At 48.1% G+C, this 24,911-nt stretch overlaps 1 protein-coding gene across 2 annotated transcripts in view; it reads left to right on the top strand.

The window, feature by feature from the left end:
- Nucleotides 1–16,474, top strand: part of LOC139048938 (protein NLRC3-like) — a 462,676-nt gene extending 446,202 nt beyond the window's left edge. Inside the window, exons 1-3 of one of the 2 annotated variants that reach the window (XM_070523925.1) lie at nt 10,902–11,020; nt 13,248–15,150; nt 15,782–16,474. In XM_070523925.1, coding sequence (XP_070380026.1) covers nt 13,253–15,150; nt 15,782–15,887 — 2,004 coding nt within the window. In that variant the 5' untranslated portion in view covers nt 10,902–11,020; nt 13,248–13,252 and the 3' untranslated portion in view covers nt 15,888–16,474. Of the gene's footprint in view, nt 1–10,901; nt 11,021–13,247; nt 15,151–15,781 lie in introns of those variants that run through there. The other variant, XM_070523924.1, reaches the window with a different exon arrangement.
- The last annotated feature ends 8,437 nt before the right edge of the window (nt 16,475–24,911 follow it).

Raw genomic sequence — 24,911 nt, 5'->3', positions numbered from 1 at the left:
GAGCCTCCATTGTGTGGTAGATGCGAGGAGAGGCTGACCGCGCTCCACGTCCTCCTGGAGTGTCGGGAAGCTGAATCTGAGAGAATTAGACATTTTTCGTTAGCATACAGGCAGCACACTCCTCTTCATCCTGTAATGTTTCTCGGTCCAGAACCGCGTTTTAATACAGACACATTCCTAGGTTTCCTCAGAGATGTGGTCTTACATGTTATTATTCCCATGCATTCGTAGCACTTCCTGTCTTTAGAGGATGCCGCTGGGATAGTTGTACTGTTTAGCACATGCCTCCAAGCCCTTGTGTTTCAAGGGCTCTAAGGAGGCAGTAGTGCTCTAGCATATCTTATAACCTGATATATTTTTACACATCGTAATATTTTTCTAAAATGCATCTTATTGTTCATAGCACACGTCATACGTCATCGCCATAATCTTATTATACAGATTCTACGCACTTTAGCGCGACTATACTTAAGGCCCCTTTACAGCCCCCCCCCCACGTCACACCGATTGCATATAACCTATAAATACACTGCGATCACATCACCAAGGACATCACACCTGGCCCTTGCGCCATTAAACATCACTTATCAATCAATCAATCTGGACGCCTGCGTCCGTGGCGTATAATGATTACAATGTTGGGCTTCTGTGCCAGATGTCCTCTCATCCAATGCTGCCATCACACGATTTTATTTAGGTTTATTACATCAAATATAGAAATACATTATTCTTTAGAAATCGCAGCTAACTACAACGGAAATTTGTCAATAAGGCAGGATTCGACAATGTCAAGAACGTATAACTCAATTGCCCGGTTTCTATATAAACTGGCGCCAGAGTTCCATGTACTAATTTCAAATTGTGGCTTCTGCACGCAAAATTCCAGGATTCAATTTAATTGTTCATGTGAATATTGTACGAAACTCTTGCTACAACAGGGCGTACCCTTTCGGAATCGCTTTAGAAAACGTTGTCCACGTTCAGACGCAGCGCCCTCTCGAATATATTCAGACCTGCTCATTTTTGCCGTGGCCTGTGACGTCACTCAGTTGTGACCAACACCTCCCGTCGCGCGTACGCGTCCCCAGGTATGGCCACGTCGTTCGAGAGACCAGGAATGACCTAACGATCCCCTGAAGCGGCGAGCTGGCATTTCTGTTGGCGACCGAGGAGGGCGTGTTTTCTTTTCTGCATCTGTGAACTGCCTGCATCACGTTGTGAAGCGTTTTGTTTGCCGAATGTTCATGTTAGTGTACGCCTACAAAGTCTATTACATTAGGGCGCTCTGGAGACATGCAGTTTTGCTGAAATGTTGTGTAGTGATGAAATATAACGGGCTCCTATTCTTTGCGCGTAATGGCATGCATGGAAGAAGAACGAACAGGACAACACAAACGCCGTTGTCCTCTCTATACTTACGCCCCTTTTGGCACACCTGCCGTTACGGACAATGAAACCCTGCCACATTGATTTCTCATTACAGGTATATTTCTGTGTCTAATCTTACATAATGGCTAATGAGATTTAGTAAGAAAAAGTTGTGAACAACCTACAGCAATGAAATGTGCAGCATTATACTTTACACAGGAAGGAAGTATTTAATGATTGGAAAATGTAGAGAGGTCGGCCGGATAATGGAGCATCTGGCCTGCTACTCTACGTAAGGAAGGGGGAAGAGGGGAAGAAAAGGGGTCACAATGATGGATGATAATAGGAGGAACGAGGTGAATGACACATTACACAACTGGTATCACAGGCCTGAGTCCAGGCCCGTGTCACCTAGGAAACGTGAAAGTGCACGCATTGTCTCTGTCGTCTGCCAACTCTGTGGCCACGCGCCTAGCAAGAGGTCCTCCGACAGTGGTCCATTGTGGAAATGTCGCAATGTATCTGCCAATGTCAGTCTTGCTCGCGCATACTCAGGGCACACAACGAGCACATGTTCTATCGTCTCTACAGCGCCACACACTGAACAGTCCGGGGAGTCTGTCCGTCCAATAATGTGCAAATATTTGCGCGTGAAGGCGACGCCTAATCGCAGTCTGTGTATCAGGCATGTATGAGGGCGTGGAATTCCACGCAGAATAGGAAATTTCATATCGGGATCAAGGCTTTTAAGGCGGACGTGACGAGCGTCTGGCTGGGCCCAGTATGTTCTCGTCGCACTCCTCAGTAATTCCGACAGGAGGCATGTGATGTCCGGTCTGGAGAATGGCACTACAGTTCGCATGCCATTGTTGAGGGCGCGCCTTGCTGCAGCATCGGCCATCTCATTACTGTTGAGCCCACAGTGTCCCGGGATCCATTGGAACACTATGCGGTGGTGTTTTTCTTGAGCGTAAGAGAGTAGCTCGGTGATCTGCAGTGCCAGAACCTGATATGCGGTGTGGCGCAGGAAGCATCCCAAAATTTGCAGCGCGGGTTTTGAGTCCGTGAAATTGCACCACTCTTGAGGTCTTTCCCCGCAGATGTGGCGAATCGCTTCTCGAATAGCCACAAGCTCTGCAGCGGTTGATGTTGAATGATGGTCTAGTATGAAACCTCGAGTCATCTGTTGGGCTGGTATCACCACAGCTGCTGTCGATGCCTTAGGTGACACGGAGCCGTCTGTGTACACATGAACATATGTCTGGTATTCTGACCAGATGTACGCGAGAGCAAGTTGTAGTCCACTGACGGGAACCAATGATTTCTTTAGTATGCCGGGGACATGTACGCATACGGAAGGTTGAACCATCACCCATGGTGGTTTGACGGGGTGGTATGGAAGGGCATAGCCTGATGTTATGTGGGGTAGATGGCAACGGAGTGCACTTGTGAAACTGCTGTCCGGTCGCTCATGTAGAACCGATGTCAATGGATGACAATGGTGTCGCGTCAGTAAGCGTAAATACACACGAAGTGGTTCGTGGGACAGGTATGTCGGTAATGGGCATACGTGGGCTTCCTCAATTGCGCCTTTGTTGGAGGCACGCCGTGGCAACCCGAGGCATATTTTGAGTGCCTGCGCTTGGACGCTCTCTAATGTCCGTAAGCAGGAAATGCTCAAGTTGGAGAGTATCGGAAGGCTGTATCGAATGTAGCCCACGAAAAGAGACTGATAGAGTCTTAGTAATGAGCCTTCCGTGGGGCCCCATTTCATGCCTGTTGCGAAGCGAAGAACATGGCAAAACAGATTAAGTTTTTTCTTCAACATATTAACATGCCTCGTCCATGACAAATCGCGGTCGATGATAATGCCCAAGAATCTGTGGTGGGAGACATAAGGTATTATGACACCGTTAATGGAGATCGGGTAGCGGCAGACGGATTTGCGCGTGAATGCAACCACAGCACATTTTTCGGCAGCTAAGCGCAAACCCTGACGCCGTATGTATCGTGAAGTAGATGACACAGCCCGTTGTAATTTCGCACGTAGTTGTGGGCGTGTTGTATAAGAAGCCCAGATGCAGATGTCATCTGCATATGCACTGATGTGGATGTGAGGTGGAAGCTCGCTCACCAGGCCAGTCAGTGCCTGGTCACACAATCACAATCACAATCACAATCAGTCACACAATCGATCACGTTAGTCTACATGTTGTTTTCCGAGACATTCCTTTTCTACTACTGCATTTTTCGTCGGCACATGTCACTCTCGCAGACGTCAATGGAGCCAACTAAAAATAGATCGGCTCGCACATGCCACTACACATGACATTCAAAGTTTATATGGCTGCAAGCGCGTTTTTATAAAAATAGTTTTATGAGTATGGCAATCTCTTGAAAACGTCTGCGATGGTCACAATAAACTTCCTTACGAGCACACGCCTTTCAATCTACCATCTGCAACAACCAAGGAACTTAAGCTCGTCATTTCGTTTCGCCGCATTTATGTAGTAAACGTAGCCCTCGCTAATGCAGCTGTCCCGCCTAGGCACCCTTTGGGTGTTTGCCTGCGGTGCGTACGTACACTCGTGGACAACTAAATCCGTGTGGCATTGAAAGGAAAGCGACGGGGGTGGAGCTTCTCTGCACACGTGTTACCACGCCAAGTGTCCGCCAGCGTTGGTCAGTGCTTTTGTTTGCCCGGGAAAGGAGCTCAATCGACGCAGCTTCCACGTCCGGCGGTCTCGCGTTTGCCCACACGCGGAAGGGAAAAGCAGCAAAATAAGCAAACGGGTATATTCTTTAGTGTGCTTTGTCTCATTTACGGTTGCTAGCAAGGAGATTATGTTTTCTCTTTCCGAGCTTATGCTAACGTGAATGAAAACACTTGTCTCCTTTCAGAAGCGCTCTGTCTCGTTCCCCCTTTGCCTCCCTTGCTTTCCCTTCATTGCAACAGAAAGTTCTCCGCGAGCATAGAAACACTGAGACAGCCCGGTTTGGGTCAACACCTTCTGGAGCGTTAGCCGCCCCTGCGTCGTTCCTCACTGACACGCTAGTGGGACAAGCCAGATGGGTTGCTTGCGCACTCCTTAGGCGGATGTCTGAGGCAACGTTAGCTACTCGAAGAGCAAATAACCATTCTGTTCACAAAAACATGATGGAATGGCCGAAAATGAGAATAATATCACCAGGGAAATTTCTGAAAACGCTACACAAAAAAAAAGTTGTTTCGGAAGTCCCCGTCAAGAACATTGAAACCGGAAGGAATGTCTTAGATCAGACTGTAGAAGCAATAAATGAGGAGGTCCTCAGCGACGGGAGGGAAATCGGCGGAGAACGTTAAGAGCGTAGGACCAATTGGCTGTACGCAGCGCATAAGTCAGCACAACGTTGGCTCGAGCCTGGTTCACAAAGCAACCGCGAGGCCTCACAGCAGGCGGCTTCCTACTTGCCTCACTGCCCACTACATGCGTCAAATCGTTTTGGAAGTACAAAAAACAGCAACAAGCAAGTGCATTGACTACTTTTTTGTAAGTTGTCCTTCGTTCCTTCGCCCTTCGCCCACTTGAACGCATACATAACTGGCTTTTACTGTTATTTGCTATCCCATTCTTTATCACATGCGCAATATGGAATGAGTGCGCTCTGGAATTACCACCGCTGCTTCACCAACTTTTTTTTACGCTGTAGCATTAAGAACACTACATTTTAACAACAAGGTTGATATTGAATAATTGCCTTAAATTGATGCGAACAATTCTCAATAATTTTGAATGGCAGCATCATTGCGTTCTTTTCTTTATTTGTGAAAATAATGGCCATTATCTTCACTCAACCTAACAAGACCATGCTAAAGAGTTCATAATATTAGCTTTAAGGAACTCAGTTTTTGGATGTCCTATGTTCTGTGAGTGCAGCCTTACGCACGATGTTCTTGTTATACTCTATTCACCATTCACTTTTGCAACACCGAAGTGTTTTCTAGTACTAAAGCTGAAAAATGGACTTGCGAAGGAAAATACTTCTGCTTAGCCGAATGTTCACATAATGAAACGACTGTCGCGTAACCACAAAATTACAGTCCCGCAATCATATGACTCAGATAATTTCTGTGCTGCTATCATATATGGACGCTTAAGATTTTCTTTCGTACTGCTGAGTGATCTCAGCCACCTTCTTCAGGTTTCATGGTATAGGAAAGATTGCAAAGTGATCAACACATCCCTGAAAGGAATCTCTAAAGAATGATGTTTGCGCATTATTGCACTACTTCATATATATACAACGAAGCCAAGTATTTTTCGTGGATCACCAAAAGCACAATACGTCAATAAAATTAATAATTGTGATGAACGGGGAGTGCGGACACACCCATCGTGCACTTCAAATGTCCAGTCACCAATTTTGTTGCAGTGAAAAAAAAGTTAGTATTCACATCATCAAAATATGTATACCACCATTTGCGACTTCGATACAACAGCAGAACATGTAGGCTTTAAAAATATTTGAGCCGCACGCGTTTATGCAAATAAGTAGCAACTTACGGCCAATGCGATGCGGCATCCACATCTATCGACACTATTGTGATCCAGCCAGTTTCTGCCAGGCGGCTACTCTGCTCTCTCTCGCAGCCAATAGAAGCAGGAGACGTCGTCCGATCTGATTCGATTTCAGCGACAATGATTCTTTGTTCATCTTTTGGCCGGAACTGTTCCGAATGGTTTCTCAAAAAGTTCCCCTTCTTGTTCTCTTCCAACATCACTGAAAAATATTCTTCTGCCCCCTACACTCGCCAATGATTTCGCAAGATTAAATTGAAACAAAGCATTGACGGTTGCGTCTGTCACACTTTAGAGACTGTATACCTTATGATGAACGCGTTCCTTCAATATACGGCTGAGGGCACAATATTCGAGCTTACAGTAGACTGTTTGGGATATAGCCCCTTTTGAAAGAAAAATTTTTGCACATAGAGGTGGTTTTACGATACGCTATGCACAATAATATCCCTGCAAAAAATTCAAGACAAGGTCGGCTGAGCTGACTTCACGCCGGTGGAGCGTATCTGGGTATCTTGTAAGTTCTTCTAGAAAAAAAAAACGGCCCCTTCGCGCCTGCAGAGGGCCTTAGCGAGTCGCAAGAAGTATCAAAGTGAATGTCTCAAGAAGACGAAAAGCAAGTGTGAGTCGCAAAGTAGTTAAAAATTACAGCATGTGTCTACTATTACTCGAAAATTAACCGCATTGCATTACACAGCTAAAATGAGGCACCGCCTCACAAAAAGAAAGGGTGATGCAAAGAGGCCATCCGGCACACTTTTGTGAAATGGGGATAGGTTGCATGGAGTGAAAAGGACTGGCGCTGTGAAACTATGTTTGGAAGGCAGCTCCGACTGCGCCCACGGGAAGCGAGAAGTAGTCGCAGAGTATGTAAATATTAGGGCAGGGGCGTCGTTAGCTCCAATATAGCGAAAACTAACCTCATTGCACTACACCCCTGTAAAGGGTGCACTACCGTGGATATAGGCACAATGAGGCAAAGCCGCCGTACAACACATTTTCCTGAAATGAAGCGAGTTTCCTTGGACAAACTAGGCATCGCGCAATCGAACCAGCCGTATCCTGAAGGCGGCTACAGTTTTGTCCATAAGGAGTGGGTTTACTCTTGAAATATGTAAAATTACCGGTGCGGACGTTATTCCCGCCAATATAATCCAATATTAAGCGCACTGTGCCATTGGCACAGTGCGCTTAATATTGGATTTTAACCCCAGGTGGTCAAAATTTCCGGAGTCCTCCACTACGGCGTGCCTCATAATCAGAAAGTGGTTTTGGCACGTAAAACCCCACATATTATTATTATTATTATCAAATGCCGATGCAAAAGAAGACAAGGTCGGCGCAATTGTGCTTCAAATAGGACTTGACAAAAATACAAAACGAGCGAATGATGAACATGAACAGGAACTGCATAATACGAGCGGATAATTAGACAGTCATCCAACCTAGCGTCGTTGTGCTCCGTGCCCCCTCCCCCCCACACTCTATAAACGAAGGGGGGGGGGAACAGTGACCGCTTCCATCACAGGGTGCGGTGCTTTTCTCTGGATCGTCAATTTATACAGCGGGTAATGCGAAAAATGTAATGAATAAACTGCAACCCATAGCATTATTCACACTGAAGTGGAGCCCTAGAAGACGACATAGGTTGCATCAGTATATGTCGCATAAACTCGAAGCCAAGCTGGAGCTTTTCACGTCCTGTATGGTCGACTTGCTTCCGGATCGGCAGTAAAACATGGGGAGTTGCGACTACGAGTAGCCGACTTTCAAGTCCCGCTCCCACAATTTCCTTCCCCCATGTTGAAACACTGTACGTTCTCCTGTGCTGAGGAGCGTTGATCTTGGGGAACGTCTATCTCTCCCTTTGGATGGCGGAATGGTTTTTCCTGTGTGGAACTTGTCTGAACAGAATACCTAGGACATATGAATACGGGCTATCTTTGATGCGTTCTATTCATTTCCATCACTAAGCAGAAATGTAGGACTAAACTTCTCCTTAATTGTAAGTGGCTTACTCTGTCTGAACGACCCTCTCCTATGAAGTCTTGCTTTCAGCGCATCGCCTACTTTCATTTGAGTAAGTTTGGCCAATCTACGCTCATCCACATGCTGCTTATCCTGTTCTTGCTTTTGGTTCGCCTTTTGTGTGGCTTCTGCCGGAGCCTCCTTGCAGACCACCACGAGTGGCTTGACGTCGTCTTCATTCTCGAGTCGGCGTTGCTCGTTGGCGACCTGCTTCCGAAGAGCCAGGATTAGTCGGCGGAAGCTTGCTGAACACTGGCACGATGTCCTGCCGCCGTTTGATCCGGTCGAACCGATCCTTAACGAGCCCAAGCTCGCCATCGAAGGGACGTTCGTGCCCCAGCGGTACGCCTGCAGGAAGGTGTGAACCTAAGTGGTCGCCAGTCGGCGCCTTAAAGTTGTGCCGTCGATCTGAAAGCCAAGTTGCTGGAGAGCGTGGAGGCCCAATAAAGTAGTCCCATGTGGAGTCATCTTGAGTGTCACGTTGGTGTCTTTGGTGTCGAACACCCGTTTCAAAGCAGCTAAGCCTCTCGACGCTCATATTGCAGTAACCAAGAGTATCTTACATTGCTGCTGGTTTACAGTTTCGACACCAACACGATTAAGCCGCTGCCGAAAGTTTATGCCAGCAACGAAGTACAATACGCTTGATTAATGCAATATTCGCTGAGAGTTTGTGCGATTGAGCTCTTCGGTGCCAGGTGTCTGCACCGTGCAAGACGTTACCGCTTGCGCGTCCACTCGTCCGGTAAGACGCCTAGTCTGCTTTCAGCCGTAACTGGGCTCGCCCAAAATCTATAATACTCTCTGGGCGGTAGTAATCCTCCAGCATGAAGTGACGGCCGCAAACGCGTAGATGTTGGCGCCGATCGGGTTACGAGAGGCGATTGTGCTGAGGCCACTGTGCTCGCATGTTGTGTTGCAGAGACACCATGTCGTAGCTTTACGTGTCCCCGGTCGCTAGATTTGCAGCCCACAACATGACAAGAAACTAAGCTTGCGCGCGGGAAGAAAGCTCGAGATCTACATGTATCGCGCGTCTGACGTCAACACTTAGAACGTCATAGCATAAGCAGACGACACTTGCTGCGTTCCGGAAGTGCTTAAGAGCAGTGATAAATTGTGGTTGTGTTTCCTTTCTGCGACAAATGAGTTACAACCCGTTTGTACAAACGAGTTACCAACATTTCAACCATTACTAAAAATATTTGTTCCGCATAAGGTTGGAAAAATGATCGATGACGCTATTTAGGTAGCCAATCGGATAGTTCGTCAAACTGACGTTATTTGGGCTAACTACGTCAGTTGGGAGGGACCATAGAGTTTCGGAGAAACTCAATGGGGGGAGGGGGGAGCTGAAAACTCCGGGAAGCGACGCCGCGGTGATCGGTAGCGATTGACGGTTTTAAAAATTTTATTAAATTACACGCTTCACGCGAATCATTTAAATGCGTCTCTTACTTATCAGAAGGACCTACCCTAACCATTCAGTACATTAGTCCGAAGTCGTGAACATTGTTTCATTATCCCCTTATTTTATTTTTTACAGCCTTTCCTCTACTCTTGTCGCTGCTAACAATAGTTCAATTTGTTTATGCTTCGACTTTGTAAATAGAACGGCGTTTTACATTTTGTTCTGTTATTGTGCATTCAATAGTTTGGATTGACTTTGTCTCATTTCTCACTTGCGCATTATTACTGTTTTTTAGACATCTCTTTTTCTGAACGGAGCCCTTTTTATGCAAAGCATATTACTAGAGCTCAACCCAGCTCCTCAGGCGCGGCGGTGTCGCCTTCAATGCCACGTGACGTCACGACAGCGGAGAAACGGCGCTCCAACTCGCGGCGTCGCTCGCGGCGTCGTGGCGGTATAAAAGCAGCTGCGCTTGCCTCTGCTAGACACTCACGAGGTGAGATGCCTCCTAAGACAGAGCTGCTCGTTGGAATGAGAAGCGAAGGTTGCGGCGTGCTACAGAGACTGATTTTCTAGGTGGCTTTGGCTCAACTCTTGCAAGATGGGCTGGGTGGGAATCGAACCAGGGTCTCCGGAGTGTGAGACGGAGACGCTACTACTGAGCCACAGGTACGATGCTTCAAAGCGGTACAAAAGCGCCTCTAGTGAATGCGGTGTTGCCTTAGAAACGAGCTGTTTCTAAGGCTCAGGCGTGCGTCGCTTGCTCAGGCGCACATTTCGTTGCCGCGCCGAACGCTGCGTTGCTCGACGCTCACCGCGTCCAATGCGGGGCGCGTAGTCGCTGCGCCGTAGCCCATTGTCTTACACCCCTTGGCGGGTCGACGGGAACGCTGTCGCGTTGCACTCTTGAAGGCGAAGCAGAGAAACGCATGAGTTGTTTCTTCGTCTAGCCGAACCAAATATAGCCAAGCAACAGCAGTTCACCAGGCTAAGCAGTGGTTCAACAACTAAAATAAAGGCTAGTATGCTTCGCATCCTGGGCTTAACCTTAGCTAAGCCACAGCCATTTTTTTCATTTTTGTGAGTTTTAGATTCAGCGTTAGTTATCTGCCGATGCCTGCCCCGCATATGGCTAGCTTCCAGCTCTGGAAAGATATTCGGTTTCGTTACTGCTCCCGCAAACCGATTCTTCTTCATCATCATTATCATCAACACTACCAGCACCACCAACATCATCATCGCAATTATCAGCATTCCCGTCGTCGCTGTAGTCATCATCCGGATGCGTGAAGTTATACCAATCGAAACTCGCGCGGTTTCCTCAGAAAGACAGCATCGCAGTTACAGAAAAAAAAATGTTTGAACTTAGTGGCAGAACCGACGACACGGCGGCGTTTTTTGGGGCCAGTTGCACGCACTTTTTTATCTCTATTGTGATGATTTATTCCATTTGACACGATTGATGAAGAAAATGAAAACGAGAGGCACAATTACCGATTCTCGTGCTGTGGTCGACGAAGAAGAAGTAATCTGCAGGGCGTTGGTTTTGGAGCCTCAACATCATCAAGAGCAACAGCGTCAGAATTTCTCTAAACAACAGAGACAAGAATCTACAAGGACAAGAGTAAGCGAGCAACATCGACTCGTGTCTCTGGTGAGTGCCAGGCGCATATGCGTTCGCGAAAAGCTCGCACCGCAGAACAAGTTCGAATGACGAGGGTTTTGCTGAATTGGGAAACGCGTTCGCTCGAGCAAATTCAAGCAACCAGCGGGGTTCAAGGTCCCTAGATAAGGGACCTCAGCGGGTGTGTGATCGCGACGCGTCCTGGCGCGATGTGATGACAAACCCGATGGCATTTTCGGTTGGTCACGGAGATCCACGCGAATGCGAGTGGGCCGATTTCTGAGGCCACTATGAATCCAAATGTAGGATATAACCTGCGTCAATCGATCTGCCAGCTGCTTTTCGGGAACAGTAAAATGAAAGTAAGCGAAAGATGAGGGTAAGTTCCGGGAGCGCAGCCACCACATTCATCGGCTGTGTTTTAGATGGGAAACATCGCGAAGATGGCGGCGTACGTGCAAAAATGCATCGTCGCCCCGCTAAACATTTGTGACGTTCCGCCAATCAAACAACGGGAACGGGTTGGGTCACGTGACTAGAAAGTTGAAAGATTTGTGCGCTGCTGCGAGAGCTATACTGTTTCGAATCTAAAGCACGCGTTGGAATTCGTAGCCGCAGTATCTCGGTCATGTGACGGATGGCGAAACGGTGACTTGTTAACACTGTGTTATTAATATGCAAACTAATAGTAAGAACGCGCTGCTGTCGAAGTAGTGCTGCGCCGGTCCAACAACGCACATACAGGAGTGAAGATGCAAGGATGTACGGGATTCACAATGTTGCCCGGCGGTTCTCAGAGTACAGGGCTGCCCGACAAGACACTAAAACGAAAATTCGGAGGTATCCAACGCACGTAATGAAAGCGGCCCTAACTGGATCCAAACCTACCAACTCGCCCTACTTGCTGTGTTGATGCTGGTGTGGCATCGGACGATCGGGAAGAAGCATACGTATGTTGCTGGAGCACCCGTTTTCGACCGCACGAACGGAATGAGCGTTTCAGAAGCGATTTAGAGCGCGCGAAAACACCCATTCGAAGAGGTCATAAGAAATAGTAGAAATTTGCTCTGTGGCCTTGCGTCTAGTAACCGTCCGCCTTCCCGGGTGAGCTATCGCAGATTGTAAGTTGCTTTGCGCTATCTACCACAAGCTATATTTAAAGATGCCTAAGATTAAAAAAAAACATAGACAAAGATCTCACTTCATGAGACAATTTACATCAATTGTGAGCATTGCCCTGCAACGTTCTCCCTTAGGAAAGGATTAACTGATCGTTGTCGAGCGGTCCTCCCAACATTCAACTGCTCTTTCAAACTAACTAAAGTTAACCATGACAATAATATCGTGACACGTCCCTATACTGATAACAAATGCGAAATATTGTAACGAAAGTCATTCGTCTCCGTAGTACAGCTTCGTTGCCGTTTCACGCTACCATGGAAGGGCTTTGGAAACGCTTTGGAAGGAGCAGTTTAATGTGCAACTAGTGTGTGCAATTGTGTCTTACACGTCTAATGACTTATCTCAATACCGTTTTAACAGCAGCACAAAAACGTTTACGCTATTCTTCCACTATGAGGCATCGCGTAGTGGCCATCGGAACCAAATCGTAACACTCGGTCTGAGCACCCAACTTGTGACACGAGTGTAGCACCAACTCCCCGGTGAAATCTGTGGTAAATGCCAGCCGAGAGCCAGAGTACAAAACACGATGCAATAGCGTAGAGTAAACAATGGCAAAATTGCACGGACCGCTAACTAGACGGGAATATTTGCTGTCTACGCGAGAGGGGGCGGGAGGGAGTGCTTCACGTCACATTCAAACAGCGCTTCCCGACAGCCTTCGCGGATGTGGCCGGGACAAGACTGATGGTGCAAAAGGTCTTGCAGACGAGTCAATAATTGCTCAACTAGAGAGAGAGAGAGAATAGGCATCGATGCGTACGGCAATGGAGGATGTTCATTTCCGAAAATGGTCGGGAATCTAGCCGATTCAATGGTGTCGGGAGATCTTCACGCTTGACGTCCTACTAGGGACAGAGGAATAGGATGTGTTCATTCGTTTCTGTAGTTCGACAAGAGTCGCACATAGGCGCATCCATCATTTGAATGCGGACCGAGTAAGCCTTCGCAAATGCCATATCGAGTCCGGGGCTTCACTATAGAAATATAAACAGTTGATATACCTTCAATTTCATGGATCAGTACATTTCAACATGGTCTCTTTTCAAAGAGCTACCCATCTGTCACTCTCTAGGTCCAATGGCAAGCGGTGAAGCCCCAAGAAAGTTCCCAGTGAGGACTGGTCAGGCCGATTCGTTGAAGCTGTTCGACGTCGGCTTGGCAGACATCGAAGGAATAAGGGGCTTCTTCTCGGGCGAAGCTATTGACCACGCGTCACCTTGCACTGCGACTGAGGATCGAGCCTGTCACATTGTTGGACACCTCACAGCGTGGAATGAAGTGCTCTCACAGGCCAAGCTCGAACTGAGAGAAAGCCCGCGTACTCGCAGCGGGCTGACCGTGGCGAGCATTGACTGCCCGTACATGAGGGACCACTCGTTGGACACACTGCACCGGGTCGCCACGCTGCTGCACTGCCTCGTCAAGAAGCATCACTGCGTGACGCATGTGGACGTCACGATGGGCAGGCTCACCTTGTACGACGAGCTCCTGTGCGACGCCCTTCGTGGAAACCAGTCCGTCGAGACGCTCAAGTTGCGGGATTCGTTCAGCGGGGGTCTCGGCCCCTACAGTAACTTCTGCGCGGTCATCCCGACCGTGCCAAACTTGAAGTACTTCGAGTGCACCAGTGATGCGGAGTGCCGGCGGTCTTTCTTGGACGCGCTGACGTCTCTCCTGTTGACGAGGTCGCTCGAGTCTCTCCATATTCCTAATTTAAAGATGAGCCTAAGGGCTGCAAAGGCGCTCTTGACTGCAATTATGGCGTGCTCAACCCTAAAGGAGCTGTCGTTGAACTTTAATGTCGTGAAATACGCCCAGGAAGAAATTTCCGCTACTTTCGCGGAGTACCTGAAGAGTTCCACTGCCTTGACGACGCTAAACTTTGTGGGAAGGGGCTACGTTTACAGCACTTCTATGCAGCTGATACTACGAGGACTCGAGAAAAACCGGACCGTCACCAGACTAGACTTCAGGACAGCGTTCGTGTCGCGGCAATGTGTCGAAAGCGTCGCCAACATTTTTGCAAGAAATAGGACGCTGCGCAGTGTTCACATTTCGGCCGGCCGTCCTGACCCCTACAATATTCACCAACACAGGAGTACTGTCACTTGGGATGGCTGGTTGACATCTCTCACGGAGAATGAGACGCTCGAAGAACTTACACTTCCCTTCAACATCTGGAAGCCACTGAAGTGGGCTCTGTTCTTTAGAGCGCTTTCGACGAAGCAGAATCTAAAGCACGTCACCATAGACGGGGTCGCCACGGACGCCATCGCCTTGCAGCAAGTCTGCGAGGCCCTACGAGAAAGTGGCGCAGAGGAGAAGGTCGTTTTTGGACCAGAATTGGGGGCTTCCTGCTATCGTCACGATTTGCATTTCCTCAGATACCATTGCTTCCGCACCGTCGTCGCCTGCCAGGCTGATCACGGAACCGATGCTCCGCCACTTGGCAGGCTCCTGCACCAGCTGTGTTCGCAGAACCACGTGACATCGCTGACTGTGACTGTTGATCCTGGCACGTACAGGGAGGACCTGTCGTCTGCTCTGGCAGACTATGTTGGAACCACCACCACGCTGAAAATATTGCGACTGACCTCGGCGTCTGTCGCCTACCCTGCGAATGAAAGTGACCTAGATTGGACGGCAGTGGTAGAGTCCTTGTCGAGGAACAGCAGCTTAGCAGAGCTGTGTGTCAGCGCGACTTGCGTGACTAAGGAGGACTCTGAGCGCATGGCTGATGTCGTCAAGCACAGCGACAACATACGGAGGTTCTCCGTTTCGGTACAAAAGGGATGGCACTTGGAGGCGTTCGTGAGTCGCTTGTCCGACGGCATATCTCGGAACTACAGCCTCATAAGAGTCGAAATTCCTGGCTACATGAACAAGGAGTCATTTGTCATCTGGGACACGGCGAGAAGAAACTCCCGCCTGGTGTCCAGTGCTTCGAGATTCCTCGCAGGCGCTAATGCTGACAAGTAAGTAGCAATAATTAGATGTTCGCACCTCCACCACTTTGATGGAAATATTCGCAAGACTTCGTGTGGGAAAGAATAATGCGTGATGATGTTGCTTTGAAAAATTTGGATTTCTTCTAGACCTGCCCTTTAACCCTGCCGTTTAAGAGTAGAAAAAGAGCCAGCCGTTCTTACTTTCACTGCTAATTTACCGATCCACTGTCGCTTATAGCATTAGCTCTTATGCGGTGGGGCAGCTGCTTTGAAACAAGTGACGACAACCTCTTGAAACTGAGCCCTAACGAGGTCGCGACCTCATACTGGAATCGGCCAAAGACAGTCGAGGTAAGGGCAGCAAGTGCTTCAGGAAGAGATGCATTTGGCTATTTTTGAAACATAGCGACTCAATCTATCATCTAGCTGAGTGATATATACTTTTTTAAAATTTATTATCTTGAATTGGTATTAGGGCAGCATTTCGTTATGGTATATATATAGACAGAGAGGAGCTACAGTGACAACTGCCTTTGTGGCTGAATCGGCTGGACCATGATATGACGCATGGTATCCCTGCTAATGCTGTGAAATTTCTTGCATTTGGCGACTTCGACTAGATATGAAACCGTCACGACGCTTGGCGCGCTATCGACAGGGCAATTGCGACGGCGCTGGAGCGGGTCTTGCGGCACCGTGCTCTGCTGGCGGAACTTGCCGAAGTCCAGTCCATCGGCGAGGACGAGGCAGCGGCTGCTCTCTGAGACGAAGTCCGGTCCTTCGAAGGCTTGCACGAGTTCATGCGACTCGCGGGAGTCGTCAAGGAAAGGGTCACGTGTCATCGACGGGAAGACGGGCACACGCAGCTCGACGACCTCGACGAGTACTGCTGGGTCGCGATCCGGCGCTGTCTCGCGCTTGGTGACGTCGTGGACGAATGCAGCCAATCAGAGCCGAGCCGCGTGTGACGTACGCGCGGTGCTGTCCTTTGTTGTCTTATGTCCCAGAGATATGATATCTGCCCATATAGGCAGTCGAGAAAGAAAAAGAATTCACACCTACTGCAGGTGGTCGTCATTATTTGCAGGAGTCGTCCACCACGAAATGTCATAACCCAAAAGTCCAAACGATAAGTTTATGACAGCGATTTAAGAAAACACACAAGCATGCGCTACGGTGGTTCTGGTGTGATTAATAGACAAATCTTCTGATTTAGAACGCAGCGCTCTAAAGTTGAGCACAACTATGATATTCCAGCCCGAATGGAAGCCTTAATCAAATTTTATCACACGGTCTGCTATTTCCTCTTGATGGGTCTCGTCCCCTTATCGTCGCGCGAGTCGTATGTTTTGACGGATCATAAGGGGTAGGGCGATCACCCCCTTACCCCCTTCCCCCCCCCCGGAGTCACTAACTAATCGCGCCCCCTTTCGACCTTTCTCGACAGCAATTTTTCGGCACGTGGAATTTTTAGGCCGCTGCGGCGACCAGCGTAGTCCGCGGCGAGCAGAGCATCCCTCACTTTTTTCTTTGTCTTAAGCGCGAAACAGGCCAACGCAACCGCCGCCTTTGTGTAAGCGAGCGAATCACTCCCTCTCCACGTGCAATTGTGCCCCTCAGGAAAGCCGAAGGAGGGAAAGAGATAAGAAGAAGGCAGGGGGCTTAACCAGAATCACGTCCGGTTGGCTACCCTACACCGGGGGAATGGGAAAGGGGGAATACGAAGATAACAGGGAGAGAGAGGAGGGAAGGAAATTGCAGTGAATTTGATGACGTGTGCGCCCTTACAGAAACTGCATTAATAGTCACAAATGGTTGCACAAGCCCGTCGTCCTTAAGAAGCACAAAACTGCCTTCACCGCTTTATGGGCCGACGGGTGATGGGGGCGGTGTTCTAGCACCCGAAGGTCGTTTAAGTAGGCGGGGACATCAGCGCTTTAGCAAGGTATGCGCCTTCCCTTCCCCCTCCCTTACTCAGAGACACGTGCTCCAATGCCCACCACTGCAGTGCTAAGATCACGCATTGGTACGAGCCACCTTTCTGTACCGATATATCTGGAAACCATTTAGTGTCATTCAAGCTCACCCCTTTCGTTGCACAGAGTTTGCTTTACTCGAGAGACCAAAAGAAGGGAGCACAAGTCACCTTGAGTGGGTGATTTATTATAAAATAAACAAAATGGCGTCGACCAACTCGCGCAGCAGGTGGCCACCACGATGTTTTCTTTTTCTATTTTTTATCATTCAGTATTTCTTGTATATGGAATACGGCAGGTAAAATTTATGGCACTGTCTGTTGTGAATCGGTTAACAAAGGCTGAATGCAGTGAAAGCCAAAATTCGCATTCATCAGACGTGTTCGAAATGCGTGCGCATTTGTCGACATAAGTTGTGGGTGTGTAGATTTGATGCGTCTTTTTCCTTGTTTCCAAGGACGATATATCACGGATTTTGTGTCGACCTCGCCAGATGAGTTGGTGTTTGACTTTGGTTTCTTTTTTTATATACACTGGGAAAGGTGCAGATCTCTCTGACTACATGAAAGCCAGTAGGCTATGCAGAGCGGTAATTATGCAGCTTACGGAGACAACTGCGCCGAAGTCGCCGATTTTGACAAATCGATATTTTACGGCGTACCACATTTTTATTGCTTAGTTCAAGAGAAAAAGTTCATGCCCGGACGAGCAAATTTAAACAGAGTTGATGACGGCGCGGTATGCCTGAGCAATGACAGCAAAGTAAGCCACAGAGAATCGACCTGCCACGTGTGTTAGAGCAGAAATGTGTGCATGGACAATTGGAAAGACGACCAAGTCGTAAATTGATATTTCAGTGCTCTTCGAATATAGCCTATGCTTTCTGCAATTTCTGGTTGAAGGATGCAACGAAACCTGGGAAGTATATAGGGACATAGGTGTGAGCATTGGACCTCATCGACAGGTATATTTCAAATGTACGAAGATATACGAAATGTGCCAAATGTATGAAACAGACGAAGGTCAGCTGTAGCAAATGGGCCGTCAGGATGCCCACATATTTCCTCGGCATTGTTGCCTGCAATGTCCGAGGCCAATATAGTTGCGACGCAACAGATTTCCACCTACAACACAAAGAGATAACGTCTCTCCTGTCTTTCAAGCAGGCTGTAGCTGAAATGTTAACGAGATGTAACCCAAATCTAAATGGTACCAGGAAACAAAGGTGCGAATCTAGACCAGCAGCTCCGGAGACCAGACAAGCCTAGCTGCCTGACGGCAAGGGAAAATGCTTTTGATCTCTTAGGGGAATTTAGTAAAATTAAAGAGGTCGACGGTTTCGTGCATGAAAAGCAATGTTTCGTCTGCCTGCAAGGATCAATTTGATTCTTTTTATATTACAGTGCTCCTAATTACTGTCCATGGCTGTCCACATCCATTTGTATCGTTGGAATATAAACATTTTTTTACGATTTTTTCCACAGCAGTGGCGGAGACGCAGGGCCTCTTAAAAACCTTGGTACATGATTGTGAACAAGCCCTACCGTCACAACTTTCAACATCTGCTGGAGAACCGCAATCAGACAAAGCTACATCTAGCCAATTTTTTGCTGATACAAAGCATATCACTTTTCGGGTGACTTTTCACTTTTCGGGTGATGAGCTTAATTAGGCACATGCCGCTGCCAGAACACGGCCTCCGGCCCAGACCACTTCACCGTGAGCAGGCTTCGCAGTTTCTCCGAATCAGTCTATAGCACTAAGTGTGCATCATGAAGGAGACGCGAATCTCCAGCAAAATGCCGGGCCCTTGGAAATCGGTCCAGCTCTCGTTCATTTCCAAGCACGGAGAACCACACGAACATACGGCCTATTTCTCTCACATCATACGCGGGTATAAGCTGCTAGAACACATAATTTTTAGCTGATTTAATCGCCACCTCTGGTAATTCGATAACCTACACTCACGACTTCTTGACTATCCACGACTCATCTCCCACTTAACATGTGCTACTCAACATTTCCAAACAAATGATTGACAATTACAGCACCGGTTAACATAGAGCCATACAAGCTTCTCACCTAAAAAAAAAAAACGCGTTCGAATACGCAATCCATAACATCACGCTGGGCACAATGCAAAGGGGAGGTTCCTGGATTTGTACCAACAACTATATCCGTGACTTTCTTTTTGCCCAGGCCAAGAGCGTTGTGGACGCTATTTCCCATCCGTCCCTCAACCATAAATAGGAATGTCTCAGGGCTCTGTATTATGTCTTATTTAATTTGGTCATGTGCAACTGCGTTGGGCACTGCGGTTGATATCAGACGTTGACGGCGCATTGAGATCACGCTGTGGAACAGAACAAGTTCTCCCGGCGTGATTCAAAACATGCAATAGGTACGCCATCCCTTTTTTGTTCACAACGCAAGAAAAAATGGCTTACAACGTTCCAAATCTACAACTGAATACCTCCTCGTTCATCGTCCAAAATGCGCCCCGAAGGATTAGCGTCACACCCAGTAGTGGGTAGATATCCCACACCCCAGCATTACTGAGTCTTAACAGCGTGCTGACCGGGCCAGCAAAATGGCTCCAACCCGGGCACTCAGCGTCGAGGACACCCACGCTTGAAAGAAGCGTCGCGCGGAACAGGAGCGTTTTTCCTACGCAGCGCAACGTGCTTCAGACTGCAAATGTATGTTTACAATGTATACCTATAATTTTGGAATAAGATATTCAATTACGTACAGCCCGATAATTCAAATAAAGTTGACAATTTCTACCGCGATACGATGTTTCATGTGAGAAAATGGTAATGCTCAACTCTCTGATATTTTATGAAAAATGACGCGCAACAACGCCTGAACCAAACATGTCTCCCTGTTTGTTCTGTGCACTAGGCACACAAACAGCAGTGCAGCACGCAACGCGACGTTTAACATCAACTCGCCACTCTCGTATTGGGCTAAACTCCAAAGAATTGCTCATTTACCACCATCATCATCGTTAATTATTGTCAATCAACGCAAACAGGACACCAAGCTTAGCTCACATTGTACCCCCAGTGCGTGGGATACGCGAATATTCAAACGCAGGCTCGTTATTTCCATTAGCATATGTGCCGCAGATTCACGATCACATTTTGGCAAAGGCTGTAGCTGGTGGAGTCCGCGTGCTTCGCAGCCTGGTGCTGGTTGCTGGCTCTGACTTAATCTGATTCAATTTACTTAATCGATTAAACGTGTTCGAATAATCGTATCGGGGGTTTGACGGGAGCATCGCGAAAATTTTGAAATCGTTCTCGAATGGCGGCGCACGAGCAGTGACTGGGCGGATGTGGGAGAGCGACTGTCGACTGCTTTTCCTCGTCCCGAGCGATGCCGAACCGGGCGCTTCTCCTCTTTGCACCCACGCGGGCCGAAGTGGTAGGTTTGAAACGCCTAGCAGTTCAAGACATGTCGTAGCAACCCAGTCGTTGTTCGTTGTGCCATTCCCGGTCCACTAAAGACGTGGCACAGCCTGGTTGCCGGTTTTTCAGCATGTGTTCGACAGGGCGATGGAGTTCATGTCGATTCCAGGAATTTAGATAGGGTCCGAGCATCTATGTGTGGTGATTCAATGAAGGTGCCGGTTTTACTCGAACCTCCCAACCAAGTGACATTCCTTCCAGCTGTAGAAAGGAAAAGAGCTGGCAATTTAAATTCCTATACCTGTCATTTTCCTTCCCCTCGCCTATTGCGATTTCTTGCATATATCAGTTGGAGTTCACTTTTCACATTCGCATTTTTCATATTTCTTGTTTAATTGTACTTTACAGAGGTTCACTGGTGCCGTACATATTATTTAATTCTGTCCTAACCGCCAGTTTATCAAGCGATTAGACCCTTGTGTTTCAAACTTTGTTGCACGTCTTAAACTCTAAGATGGGATTCTGCAACAGTAGGTAAACAACTGCCCTTTAACGTTTCGAAAAGCGTCCGGCAAAGTTTAAAATATTCAATTATTCGACGAAAAACCCTTCATTGAAAGCAATGAATCGACAAACGCTAAAGAAATATTGATTCATAGTCATTGATAGCCGTCATTGTTAAGTCAATCATTGACAGTCGTCATGAAGTGCGTATCGTATGCCATAGAGATAACAATATCTGGCTACGCTCCACTGCCAGGTCATGGCATTGCTGACCAGCTTGTCCGCGATGCTCATAATCGGGCGCTTGGCATTGGGCCGGCAGTTGCAACAGAATGTCTACAGCGATCCTCCACCCTTGAGCTCCCGCCTAAAGAGCCGTCGGTTCCCTTCTCTCGAGCCACCGCTCGCAAGATGGCAAGCAAGACTCTTCCGACACGCTCTGACAAACCCATTTCTTCCTAATGCACGGCGCCATATGATCTATGAAGGTGCTGGACCTCTTCTGCAATGGTCACGCTGCTGCGGTTACCCCAATACAGACGGCATACTCTGGAGTTGTTCATTTATTTTGCCTCCTCTTTCCCATTGCACTCCTCTGCCCCCTTCTGCAGCTTGGTTTATCTTTGGCTCATGGGAAGACCAGCAATTTCTGCCAGCCGCCATTGAAGCGACTCCCAAACATCGTACCGGGGCAAAAAGCAAAATTAGCATTTTTTTCAACTGCAGTCAGTAACGTCCTGCTCTTGCACAATGCCCGGATGCCAGAAGAGCGAAGGGAGGGCCAGAACGCCGGGACTTTGTTCCGAAGGCCATCATCTATTCGAGTTCAATGAAGTGTTGCTCTCTCTCTTTCTCTACGAACTGTCGTCACGCATTGTCGTCGCGCAGCCCTCACTGGCTGGTGGCACCACCACATAGAGTGCAGGACTGTAAGTGGTGGGAACTTGTTTGTCGGGATTCTTGTTTTGTAAAAAAAGAAATGTCATGTGCGAGCTGTTCATCGCTTTATTTGGCTACATACTTTATAGATGGAAAATTTAGCCGCGTTGAGCCACTGTAGCCGACAAAACACGAATTAAAGTATCCGAACATAAACCATTAGTCGTAGTTATGCACTTCATGCTGGAATGTGCCGCGTTTGTACTTATTTTCGTCGATGAAGATACGTGAAACTGTTTGGTATTCTGCTGTCAAAGGAAGGGGACCATATACGCGGGCATTGTGCATGGAGCCAAAGCTACAGCCACCTCTTCATCCCGACACAATTAACAACCTTCGAGATTACTCTGCCGACAGAAGCATTTCTTCGGGATAGTTTTGAAGATGGAAACAGTATTCCGGCACTAGCATTACCAACCATGAAATGTTTTTACATACCAGAGTTCTTTTATTCTAATGTATTTTAGAACGACCGGGGAAGAAATGTGTAACCCAAGTGTCAACGCTGAGGACGTTGAAATCGACATGCATGGTTGGTTAAAAGATTCTAAACAAATAGCGCTGTGTTTGTGTGTATGCGTATTTCCTCGTCCTTCTTCGGTCGCGCCTACAGATTCTATCATATATTCAAACCAACTAGGCCACCAAGTTGTTTTAACTAAATTACTCAGCACAGTGTCCAGCGCGCACAGGTAAACACGAGCACATTTCGATCGAGATTCGATATCAGTATTCTGGAGGGGGGGAATAGTGGCCTCAGCAGCGAATTCACCTTGACCTATTTCTCGCTTCTACGCGACAGAAACGTCGAAAGCACAGCGCGTACGAAGCTGCCGGCACCACGCGCACTCTGCAAGCATCGCAGATCGCTGTGAAGATGAGGCCCGCGCGGGCGCTCTTTGGCCACGTCGCCGATCGCTTTCAAGACACACCAGCGCCGGCAACGCGTCCCTACGGCGCAAAGGCGTCCACTACGGCGTCCGCGATTCGCGTAGCCAAGGCCGCAGTAAACGCCGCGGTGGTCTCCACTGTGTACGGAGCGGCGGGAGAGGAGGACATCGAGGCCCCCTGGCAGCCGTCGGAGAAGGACGGCCCTCCTCTCTCGCCTTATCCCCTTCCTCTCACGTGACAGGAGAGAGAGAGAGCGCATTCGGGCCGGGTTCCTCGCTCGCGTACGCGAGATTGATACGCGTTTGCCGGCTTACTCTCGCAACCCTTCATGTTCACGGCGTCCGACCCTTTTCACGCTTACAAACAGGCTTTCCAGAAGACTTCCGGTTAAGCCCTCTGGAACAACGCAAGTAACAATTGCCTATAAACTTACAGAACCCTCCAGCTGGCATAAGTTTTGCTAAGTTGGAATGTTCTACGAATTAATTTTATTGTTCAGTGCCACAAAAAAAACCCCCCCATACATGAGATCTACACATGCCGCACTTTCTTGATATCTGAACACATCAAGAATATGTGCCTACAGTAATTTATGCGCAATATATTTCCCTTTTCTTGGGAACCTTGACTGTCAGAAATGCATGACCGGAAGTTTTCTGGGGTCATGAATGCACTGCTGCCACAGCGTGGATGAAAAAGGTCTTATGTCATGACCATGCACAGCGACCACCGCAGTGCCCAAGCACGAACAGTGAAGGCGCTCGCTGACGCTGCATTGATCTGGACGGCGGGACGCTTTGTTTTGGCGGTGGTGCTTGTGTGACGTCAGCAATAGCTTCGCTGTAGATCCATTTTCACACGGTGGAACGGAAGATGTACTTTCTTCATGCTTATTCTTCACTTCATTCGTATTTTACTCATATCGTATTCCACACGCAATTACGATGGGCCCCATCTAGTTCCCGCGGCCGTCCTGCAACGTAGGACACGCTCGTTCTATTCACGAATAGACTCGCTGGTCACGGATCCGCGTTGGGCCACCCTCTTTCGTCACGAACCACCAACGTTTGCCGAGGTACTTCAGCTCTTGGCTCACACGAGGCGAATCGCGCAGTGGGACGAGACGGCAAGGACTTTCATTTTAAGCCTCCACGCGGGACTCACCTCGCGAGCTGCGGCCGTCATCTTGTCGTGGCTGGAGCGTAATTGTTGGATTAACGCGCGGCCGTACTCTCATTTGCCAGAAGAAAGCACGCAGCCTTAGGAGCGCTTGCGTTTTTCTCTCTTCTGTTTCGACAGGTACCTTCCGACGGGGCGGCATCTTGGCTTTGCAGATTCCCACGTACTGCAATACATACCGAGCCACTGGTTCATTGAGGGCAGCGAATAGATAAAAAAATCCCAGAGGCTGGCTCAGCGCTTTCGCCACGAGAGCTTCTTCCTCCCGTTAGCCCCTTCCAAAAAAAAATTCGAAGAGCGAAGTGTGGGTATTTCTGTGTGGCAGTTTTACGTCTGCGGGGACTTCTTGTTAGGGATTGTTACCTCCGTTACCCTTCAAAATGTGGCTTTGGCTAGATGCTGGTGATGGCATGCCGTGCGGTTTGGTTCGTATGATGGTTTTATGGCTATTGCTTAGACAATTTTTTGCAAGCATTTCTCGTTTGAATGAACCAAACGATCTTAATAATTGTGCGGAGAATTCTGTAATATCTTGCGGTTACGAGCGCAAGTCGAAATACTTGACCCACATGCAGTCTGCTAAACTGTTTAACAAGAGACCTCAGAGAAACCGTCCGACATAACAAAGCAGGTCGAAAGGCCACCCCGAACTCTAATTTTTCGAAAATGCTCTTTAAAAAAGTTTAGGGCATAAATCGAAGTTCTGCTCCCATCAGTCACTAGAATTGAACTTTTACTCTCAAGTGCAACCAACTTTAATAAAATCCGTCTAGGGGTTATCTCGCGAAATCGTTTTTGCGTGTTACATGTACTTGAATAGGCCGCGTTGGAGCTGTGGCCGAGGTAACGCTTCCTCTTAACGCCGGAAAGCTTTCGGGCCTGCTCA

Source organism: Dermacentor albipictus, chromosome 8 (assembly GCF_038994185.2).
Source record: "Dermacentor albipictus isolate Rhodes 1998 colony chromosome 8, USDA_Dalb.pri_finalv2, whole genome shotgun sequence".
Classification (NCBI taxonomy): Eukaryota; Metazoa; Arthropoda; class Arachnida; order Ixodida; family Ixodidae; genus Dermacentor; species Dermacentor albipictus.
The sequence above is the reverse complement of the archived record's forward strand: the minus strand, read 5'-3'. Positions and strand labels throughout refer to the sequence as shown.